Source organism: Siniperca chuatsi, linkage group LG10, assembly GCF_020085105.1.
Source record: "Siniperca chuatsi isolate FFG_IHB_CAS linkage group LG10, ASM2008510v1, whole genome shotgun sequence".
NCBI lineage: Eukaryota > Metazoa > Chordata > Actinopteri > Centrarchiformes > Sinipercidae > Siniperca > Siniperca chuatsi.
In genome coordinates this window covers 5,274,410-5,285,170 of record NC_058051.1, presented here as the reverse complement: position 1 = coordinate 5,285,170, position 10,761 = coordinate 5,274,410, and the positions used below count along the sequence as shown (strand labels likewise).

General features: G+C 38.9%; 1 protein-coding gene across 2 annotated transcripts; it reads left to right on the top strand.

Annotated features, from left to right (window-relative positions):
* Positions 1-2,498: 2,498 nt before the first annotated feature.
* On the top strand, positions 2,499-9,498 carry ubiad1 (UbiA prenyltransferase domain containing 1). 2 transcript variants are annotated; one of them, XM_044211638.1, is made up of 3 exons: positions 2,499-2,631; positions 4,797-5,416; positions 7,063-9,498. In XM_044211638.1, exons 2-3 carry the CDS (start codon positions 4,855-4,857, stop codon positions 7,548-7,550), a joined length of 1,050 nt encoding a protein of 349 aa, XP_044067573.1. In that variant the 5' UTR covers positions 2,499-2,631; positions 4,797-4,854; the 3' UTR covers positions 7,551-9,498. The 2 variants fall into 2 exon arrangements, with proteins under 2 accessions (XP_044067573.1, XP_044067574.1); XM_044211639.1 differs by lacking the exon at positions 2,499-2,631 and adding an exon at positions 3,543-3,764.
* The last annotated feature ends 1,263 nt before the right edge of the window (positions 9,499-10,761 follow it).

Sequence of the window (10,761 nt, the reverse complement as noted above, 5' to 3'; positions counted from 1 at the left end):
TCTTACATGAAACTGTTCACAACAAGGTCTGTGGATTATCTCGAGTAACCACGTCATGATTTCTGGAAAGAGACATTGCTGTTGAGTTTCTCAAATGTATTTTTTTGGCACTTTGAGCACCACAAGCCGAATGCCATATAGTTCCATTATATTCAAAAAAGGTAGACATCTCTACGGCCGATATCTCCAAAACTCAGCAGCTAACTCCAAAAGAATCTAGATGGATAAATAGCACTACAGGTGAATATGTATTTTGATTTTGGGGTGAACTGTCCCTTTAAGCCATAGAAGGGTAACTTATGTAATACTATTTGCTGCAAAAACTTCTACCTGAATAAAATATGTTATATTTCTGGGAAAGAAGAACAATGAGTTTAATTTCATTAACATGCCCCCCAATTACAGAATATTTTTTAAATGTACTTTTCTTATCACAGTCTACTCTGTTTTCACTCTTGCCCCACCCCCATAACAAACCAATAGATAGTGGTTGGTGGTTAATGGTTAACTAGTAACATACCATCCCATAGTCAGGTCCCAGAAACAAAAACAGTAATCTCTGCCCTACAGTTTGACCCTGTTATTAACATGTTCCAGTGTATTAAAATAATGTCAGCAAAGAGGAATTGATTACAGTATGTGATCTTTTGCTGCTTTTAGGTCAAATCTTGTCTGAGCTTCCCTTTTTATACTGATAATTAAGAATACAAGATCAAATCAGGACTCTAGGGTCCAACCCAACTGATGATGAACTAACTTAACTAGTGGTAATCAATAGGCATTATTCACAGCAGACATTTTTACATGTAATAGTAGGAAAGGCACAGGTGTAATTAATAACATTAGCAATGGCTGCATATCATTATGTCAGTTCCAGGGTTCTGGTATTGTGCATGCTAACACTTAAATGGAACAGAGCCATCTTTAACAATATTTGTTCCACCTGTGCTTTTCCTACCTGTGCCAAGTCAAAATTCTTGCTGTGAAAAAGGCCTATTAACTTTAGCAGACGTTGTTCAAGTAAATTTATATCAGCCAAGAAGCATTGTTGCAGTCTTTGTTCTAAAATCCCTGTACACAATGGCTTCAAGCCGCAACCTGTTTTTGTTTCAACTGTGTGAAAACAGCATTGTAACTCATGGTTAAAAAAAATCTACTTCTGTTATCACATATGTTTTTCAGCAAAGAAAACTACTTGTGAATCAGTAGCTAAGACAATTTGACTAAGAAGTGATATATTAGGCCCAGGGCCGGATCATGGTCCTGTGAGGCCCCTGCATGGGCACATGTTGTTTGGAGGCCCCAAGCTCATTTTTTTAAGGGAAAATGTCCGCTCACCCTGGCAGTTTGTCACTGAAGTTAGAAAAATCCTAAGTGCCACGAAAACATTGGGGAACAGTGACTGCGTCTCAAGCAAATTAGTTTGGCACTTCTCGCCCTCTCGTCAGACATGAAAGACTTGAATTGGATGAGTTCACTGACAAAGTTCATGTTCAGGTCTTAGTGCATTTACCTTTTCCACTATAAAATCACTGTTAGACACCTGATCTGACATAAACTCGATTTTTGGTCGGTTTTTGAATGGGGTTTGGTTAGATCCCTGAAATAAGGTCTGTGGTTAACACAAAATTAAGAGATTTTCGGTGCTTGTTCTACGACATAGAATACACCACTTAATGCCAACTTGTGAATTTTGGAGCTTTCGTATGCCTTAAAAAGGCGGTGGCTAACAAGTGGCTATATGAAACTACAACAGTTGTCGCACAGCAGCTGAGCTACACAAGTCTTTGGGGTAAATGCGACGGTTTGTTGTACCGTTGAGCGTGATGTTTGCTAGCGTTTATGCTTCAGAACGTTTATATCCTACGTGGCTCTCATTTGTGAAGATTAGGTTTAGAAACAGGTTAGGTTTTGTTGATATCGTAAGTTTTTGACTTTTGCGAATAAACTCATGGCAATGCTAACTTCTTGGATGGCCTACAAAGATACATCAATGTAGGGGCACTCTATGTAGAGTCCCAATTCATTAGCTCCATAGTCTCACGTATTCTATACAACTTCAAAAAGAAGCCATTTCATTACTTTTATTCCCTTTAATATTGCCTTCTGTCTTAGGGACTCATGGCAGCTCACGTTTTTGTTCCTGCTTGTTGCATCTACCATAAGTATAGTTTATGTGAAATGCCAAAGCAAAGCTTGTGTTTGTGATATTTAAACCATCTTTCAACAGGGACATAAAAGCTTATTTTCGATGAGACCGGTCACTTGACACCAGCTAGCTCGCAAGCCTGGCAGACCCAACAGGTACCCACGTCAGGGCCTGTCAACATAGTAGTTCAGAATTAAAGTTTCCCATTACTCAACAACACTCTGACTAACGGTAAATTGATCATATTCAGTGCCCCATGTTGCTATTTTCCAAGTTAGCGTAGTGGTCATTTAATGGCGATCACGCTCAAAGATAGCATCCAATCACAGGTACTTGTAGAAGTAACGTACTAGCCAATCACAGCACAGTAGGGCGGGACTTGGCGAAAAGCGGTGGGAAAAATAAATAACGCGCTTCCCGCCTCCCCGCCGCCGCGGAAAAGAACTCCGGTTCATGTTACTTTTAAACCTAAATGTTGGCAGGTATGGTAACAAGACCACAATGTGCATTTAGCACACTTGGTCATTTGGGCCAGGTAGTAAGCTCTTAATGAGGTTTTTATTCCCATGGCCACAGCATCCCATGTTTTGAACTAATAGTAGTTTTTAAGTAACTGCTAATCGCACTAATAATCAGCTAGCTAGTAGCTTTGATTTAAGCATCATGACTATGGCATGCTGTTTTAACATTTATTCAACCCGCTTTAGTGCAGCTAATTTGGTTGTAATGGCAGCTACAGATAGCTGGCAAAATTTCCATCTAGCTAACTAATTTCCCTTAAGCTGAATCACATGGGCATCTAGCTAGGGAAAATGGGCAGCTAGCTAAAATAAAAGCATAGCTAATTACGGTAAGGGAAATAACAAACGGCTTGCCATAATATGAAGCACTTCAAACTGTGCAAAATGAACTGACTTGTTGGTGAATATTGTATAATGTCACAGCATATTGTAGGGGGGGGGGGTCGCCACCCATGTATCATTATGATATGGTATTTGGGTTCTGAACGGTTTTGGTTATTGGAAGAATTTACAATTTATTATTTTTTCCAATCTTCACAGAGAGCTTGGGCCTACTTAACTATGAACATATGAATTATGATCTATGGACACAAGCCTGTTTTCATCATCGAATTTCGTGGAAAGGTTGTCGCCGTATATCTTTGGCATTTGATGATAAGAATACAGAATTAATTTAAAAAATGATTTACTTCTATACAAATCAACGTTACAGCAAGCTCTTGTTCTTAATAATCCGCCGAGTAACCATCTAATTAGTATAGAATTAGTATTTAATGCGTCGCTTTAAATTAAATAATTCGTTTTTTTATTGTATTATTTTCGTATTGCGCCAAATTGTTTGTAGGAATAAAATGCTAGTCGGAACCATTGTATGAGATACGGTTTATTCGACCTCTGTGCGATGTTGCACTTCTAGCGGAGGAAATGGCGCCCGTCAGGTGCAGTAGGGTTTACAGTGGGAACCAGTCAACTACTCTCGAAGTTGACACGTAAACTATCTAACTTCCTCTCACTCTACCAGGCTCAGTGGGCACAGAAATATGTTTTTAAGTGGCGAGAAACACAGTTTTTGTCCGATGGTGAAGACATAACAGGTAAGAGCTGCTGTCAGACATTTCCTCCTCTCTGTCCCTGTACAGAGAACGTTAGCTCGGTGGCTAGCCAGTTAGCTTTAATCCTATAATCTCAGCAATTAACCTGTGGTTGTGTACCCCTCCCGGGTGCTGTATCCTTCTCTGGGTGGCAAGTGTGTTGGTTTCTCCCGAAAGTAACGTTAGTGTTTGGATTTGGGTGTTATTTAACGAAATACCACGTGTATTGGCAAGCTGAACAATTAGCCACTGTTTGTTCAGCTTCGAAACCACCCACTTGAACGTTACCTTGAATTCAAAGTTGCTGGCTACCGTTACTGTAACTTTACAGCACTCAGTTTCTTTAATTGCTAGCAGCTATACTTGACTATTCCCCCTCCGAGCCGTGGGACTGCTTTGATCTCTTAATTAACAGATCTGCTGCAGCAAAAATAACGTACATGTCATTCATTTAATACCTATACTTAAAAATAAGTATACGGGACATATCGGACTTTTAGACAATTTAAGACTTTTTCAGGACTTGCAGGTGCAGGTCCTGGAAAAGTCTTAAATTGTCTTATGTAAAAAAGAACCAAGTATGGAAATATAAGATATTCTGTTTATTGTGTATTTCTGTAAGGAAGGCAATATTTATCTGCCAAAATGTGGAATAGGAGTTAGGTGTGGCATTCTTTATATTAGGGCTAGGTATCTTTGAAAATGTTATATGCAGATGCTGCAATGATACCTGAGTTTCTGTATCAATGCCAAAACAATACTTTATTTGCTACCTTAGTATGGGAAATATAAAAGTGAGGTAACCCTTTTTTAATTTAACAAAATATGCCAAACTCCTCAATGCATCTGTGTTGATTAAAGAATGATACCTATACAATACAATACAGGCACATTTTAATTAGTTGTCAAAGTACTGAATTTTGCTTCTCAGCTCTGTTTTATATAGGGATAATGGTACAGTATGTATCAAGGCTGTGGTGTGTTATGCACTGTGAACTGTCTTGTAATTTTGCTGATATGTTTTTACTGCTACAGGAACACAAGACTCTGGTATTTGGGAACATTGCTGGTACTGTAGACCCCTTGCAGAGGAATGGCCAAAGAGCAGAAACAAAGCAAGGCAGAAACATTTGTAATGGCTGGATCGAATGGTCACAATGGCCAACAATGGCAGACTGGAATGAATAACTTGATCAATCACTCTCCAGGCACTAACCACACGTCGAGGATGGCCCGCGTTGCTTCAGATGTAAGGCATAAGTGTGCGGCCTATGTGCTAGCACTGAGACCGTGGAGCTTCAGTGCCTCGCTCACACCGGTGGCCCTTGGCAGCGCCTTGGCGTACAAACTGGAGGGCTCTGTGGATTTGGTCATCCTGATGGTGTGCGCGGTGGCCGTTCTCGTAGTCCATGGGGCAGGCAACCTTGTAAACACCTACTATGACTTCTCCAAAGGGATTGACCACAAGAAGAGTGATGATAGGACTCTTGTGGATGAAATCTTGGCACCGCAGGATATTGTAATGTTCGGAGCATTGTTATATTCTTTGGGATGCTTGTGTGCCACTCTGCTTTACTTCCTGTCGACGCTTAGACTGGAGCACCTAGCCCTAATTTACTTTGGGGGACTCTCCAGCTCTTTTTTATACACTGGAGGTGAGTAAAATATTAACTTGAATCTCAGTTAAAGTGGTGTTTGAAAAATAGGAACTTACATATGATGCCAGGAAAGTACGCACAGCACATTGATGTTCACCATTATGGTCATTCTGTCATGGGTTATTACCAAAGGGTATACAAAACAAAATAAAAACACTGTACATCTTTTCCTGGACAAAGCATTTGCTCACTGGTTGAACAGTTCACCCATAGCATACGATTTCTCACTTACCATTTGTAGTATCTAGCCATGCAAATAGTTTGGGTTTTATGTGTTTTAGATATTCGCCCATGTCTTCTTCCCCTCTAAAAAAGTGAAGGTGACTTTCATTTTTAATGCTCAAAGCACTGAAAAGTTAAATGTGAAACACTCAGCAGCTGTGTGTCTTTGGTGGCAGATGTTTCAGTGACAGATACCTGAAAACCTGAGCACATAAAACTGAAACCATCTGCATGGCTAGATAGTAAATGAGAAAATGTTATTACTTCACATTTGGCAGACGCTGTTGTAAGCATCAACAATTCCTGTTATATTTATTCACAGACCCTATCAAACTGAGCTTCAGTCACCTGTTTCTTTGGATTTGGGTGAATTGGCCGCTTAAGGCAGTCGATGTAATTTTCAAACATGACACTGATGTGTTACATTTCTTCTTCTGAAAAGGGCTCTAGTGTTGATTCATCACTCCCTATGGATGGAGAAGTATACAGTGCACACCTTCCATCAGAATTTAATTTAGAGAAACAGGGAAAATCTTGCAGCCTGTTTTAATGGTGGGATGCTATTTTCTGTTGCAGCATCACTTTGTGATACAGGCTAATATTATGTTGGTCTGTTTTTACCTAAATATGTTTTCTTGATGTTAAAGTCATTATATGGTAACTCCATACCCATACCCCATAACTCCACTACCATCACTGACAGGTCAAATAAAGGTCAGTTTACTTGTCATGTTAGTACTACTCATCCTGTGAAAACAGTTGCATAGAGGCTCTGGAGGAGCTTTGTCAAGTGTGAGAAAATAAATCTGATGATTTCACCAGGGTTATCTCAGCTTGGACTTGAACAGAACCCCTGTGTTATAACCTGAGAGTGTGGAGTTTGAAAGACTGTGTTTACCAGGCAGAATTAAAAGATGATATTTTTTGCATTATGGGAATTGTTTATCCAGTGTTTATTTATTTATTTTTTGTTTGTTTGTCGGAATACTCCTTTAAATTATTAGCACCCTCTCTTTGAAAACCCTAAAGACCATCAGGGTTCCCGCAGGATTTTCAAAATCCTTGAAAGTTTGTGAATTTGAGGGGGGGGAAATCAAGGCCTTGAAGGTTTTTGAAAATAGACATAAATAGACATGGGTCATTGAAAGTCCTTGAATTTATATATTTTGTGCAAGAATAGAAATTGAAGTTCTTTTGATAATTATTATTATTTTCTTACTTAAAGAAACATCACATTCAAGCCTCTCTCTCTCTGATGTTGTTGTGAGCTTCTGTAAATTATAAAAATTCTCAGTGTTGTAAGAGTAATTAAACGGATGAAAATGGATGCTGTACCTCTTGTACTTTGGGGATTTGATGGATTTATGTTGTCAACCACTAATCAGAAGGTTAATTGAGGCATCTGTTTACTCTTTTCCCAGGCATCGGCCTCAAGTACGTGGCCCTGGGAGACGTGGTAATCCTCATCACCTTCGGCCCGCTGGCAGTCATGTTTGCCCACGCGGTGCAGGTTGGCTACCTGTCAGTGCTGCCGCTGGTGTATGCCGTACCGCTGGCCCTCAACACAGAAGCCATCCTCCACAGCAACAACACAAGAGACATGGACTCTGACAAGCAGGCGGGCATTGTCACTCTGGCCATCCTCATAGGCCCCACACTGTCCTACGTCCTATACAACCTCCTGCTTTTCGTCCCCTACGTGCTCTTCTGCATCCTCGCCACCCGTTACACCATTAGCATGGCGCTGCCTCTGCTCACGCTGCCCATGGCCTTCCCCCTGGAGAAGCAGTTTCGCAGCCGATACTACGCCAAGATCCCCCAAAAGACGGCCAAACTTAACCTCCTTATGGGACTTTTCTACGTGTTCGGGATCATTCTGGCACCTCCTGGCAGCTTGCCGTTATTGTGATTAATTAGATTGTCGTTTTAATACAGACTAGTTCTTTGTATTTGTACAAAGTTATGAGGGCTTTCATTGGCTTTAATTTATTGTCTAATTTATATGTTGAACAGAGATTTAGTTTAGGTCCTCCTCTGTGACACTGAAGGCAGAATCAGATGTATTTTATTCAGTATTAAACCCACTGTAAATTATTGGTAAAGTGTTGGTGTTATTTTGTATAGGTAGGCAACATTTTCATCATATAAGGATGGACAGTAAACCTACAGTTGCCATATTTGTTGTTCAAGACACAACACTGATACCTAAAAACAATAAACCATTATTCTCATCATTGTACTATACAGTAAATACTGTTCATTTGTTCATGGTGAAACTTTTTTCTTTTCTTTTTTTTAGAGAGCCAAATAGTATTTCGTTGGATTGTAATAAAACTCACTGATGTTGATGTCCCATGTCTTCATTGTGGATCGAAGCTGAAGAAGTTCACTTTTCTTCCAGCCTAAACAAACATGATAATACAATATAACATCCAAGTGAGCAATTTGATGTTAAATACTGGTTTAATAACAAATTGATGAATGTTCAAATACTTCTTGATTTACATGGTAAACAAGATTGGAAAAGAGTTGAGTTGTAACAAAGTACAAAATGTGGCAGTTAAGTGGCTGTCAGACAGGTTGAATGGACACTGAATAAGAAAATAATTTGTTGAACCAGAAATGTTGGCCCTGGTTTCAGGAATCATCAAGCTGCAACCTGCAGGTGTGAATAGCCACATTTACAGACCAGCATATATTCTCCTTGTGTTGGTAGAGAGCATAGACTATATAACATCTCTGGTAGAGGGATACAAAGTTGTGTTTCTACATGAACATCTCCATAGTCTCAAATGTCTGCATTGTTATTGTCACCATAGGTAACTACTCATCATCTACACCTCACGTTACCTGTGGTGTACCGCAAGGTTCAATTTTAGGTCCAATTTTATTTTCTATCTACATGCTTCCACTTGGCCAACTCATTCAACATCAAAATGTCTCTTCATTGCTACGCAGACGATACACAGACATACTTTCCCCTGAGACCCGGTGACCCAAAAAGCCTAGCTGCTCTTTTAGACTGTCTCAGTGATGTCAACTGTTGGATGACACATTTTCTTCAACTCAATAACTCAAAATCAGAAATCATATTGTTCAATCCCCCAAACCCCATCAGTCTCATTGAGAATGTCCTCAGTCCCTTGTCTGCATGTGAAGCCCACTGCCAGAAATTTGGGCGTACTGTTTGATTTTGATCTAAGCTGTAAACCACAAATCAAAAAAGTTGTCCAATACTGTTATCAAACAAATAAGAACCATCTCCAGAACTAAACCAATGCTTTCACACTTCTCTCCGTTGGCTCCCTGTTCATTTTGGAATTGATTTTAAGATTTTACTGATCACTTTTAAAGCATGTGTGGGTCCAGCCCCAAGCTACATAATGGAAATGTTGATCCAATATGAGCCAGCTCGCAGCCTTAGATCCTCAGGTGGGGCCCTTCTGGCTGTTCCAAAGTCGAGGCTTAAATCTAAAGGTGACCATGCTTTCGCCATCAGAGCCCCTCCACTGTGGAATGACCTGCCTGAGGAGATAAGGCTTGCAGAATCATGCCTTTTTTTAAATCACTTCTTAAAACTCATCTTTATAGACTTGCTTTTATGTGATGTCGTACTTTTATTCGTCTCTTTATTGCTTTCATTGATTCCATTAGTTTATATTTCCTTTGTCATGTTTTTCATTGTTTTACGTTATCTTGTCTTAATTTTTTTGTTTTGCTTTGTTTGACGTTTTTTGTTTTGGCTTTGTGCTGTTATATTGCCCTCTGGATATCCTGTTTCTGCTATGCCTTGTCTGTCAAAGCACTTTGTAAACTCTGTTTTTAAAGGTACTATATAAATAAAGTTATTATTATTATTTCCTTTGTGTCTATGCTCGAAGTGACAACTTAGAACGACACAATATGTAACCTACAAAGAGACAGGTATTAGACACCACAAGAATACGATTATATTTCTTTGTTACTCACTACCTGTGACTTGACACGTAATGTGCAACGCCCCCTTTCCCTGTCCTTTTTCAGTCAAAGACATATTTGTTTCATTTAATATGAACAGTACTCAGTAATTGAACAGAGTCAATATAGACGAAGTAGCCCACAACATATTTTTTTCAATGAAAGTAGCAGTCTGCATTTAAAAAGTGTACAATTTACAAAATCTCAGAATTTGTGTAGCAGGGTATTTGTCAGCAGGGGGCGGTATTGGACAACCATTATGCCAAAATGCACAGAAACCTTTAATGGCTCTGGGTAATTCCTGTTAAATGCCATGTTTGTGGGGTCAGAAATATTAGATCAACTGGTAGGTCTAAGTATTTGTACATTCTGTGTCTTTAAAAATCTAAATTTGAATTAATAATAAATTCACATTCATATATTCAGTTGTATTAATTAGATTAGGCTATATACCACAACTGTAGCACAACTTTTCATTAGACAATTTTCATTTCTTCTTAACCTGTTGTAATTTTTACTGGCATGTAACATACAGTATATTATTGTTTATGTCATCTTGTGTTATCTCTTAGAAACTCCCTAAAACTTAAAACACCCTTTGAAGAAAGTGATTTTGAAACAAAAGAGCAGAAAGCACAGAAGCCATATCATTAACAGACGTTACAGTATGTATTTTGATGTCATATTTTTATTACTTTACATGCAATCTTTGGGGTGTGTCCTATTCATGTACTTTATTCATATGCAGTGCTTTGGGGAAAACACATATCTTTTTACATTAGTTACTGTGTTTGAGAACATTTAGACTCAAACGTGTTAATAGGATTTCATTGAGAAGCTCACCCCATTTTAATAATTACCTGGCTTCTCACTGCATCTGTTGTCCGTGGGTGCTCCGGTTTCTGCTCATAGCCCTAAGACATGTGGGGCGGATGAATTGGAAATTGCCACTCATGTTGTACATTTTTAAATAGTTACTTAAAATTCTAATAAATAAGTTCATATCAGGCTTTGTACGTGTTTCAGAATATATAATATTAATATGTTCATATTGTGAAATTAAATTGCAGCTATAGCTATATTATGAAGTACAGTCATTTTGTTGTTTAACCCTGTGACTCCTTGCAGACATGAATGTAACCCTTGGTGGTCATTTAACATGA

Coding starts and splice junctions, on each gene's coding strand:
- ubiad1 (XM_044211638.1), top strand. CDS start 4,855: ATGGCCAAAGAGCAGAAACAAAGCAAGGCAGAAACATTTGTAATGGCT. Junction 5,417..7,062: donor CTCTTTTTTATACACTGGAG/GTGAGTAAAATA, acceptor CTCTTTTCCCAG/GCATCGGCCTCAAGTACGTG.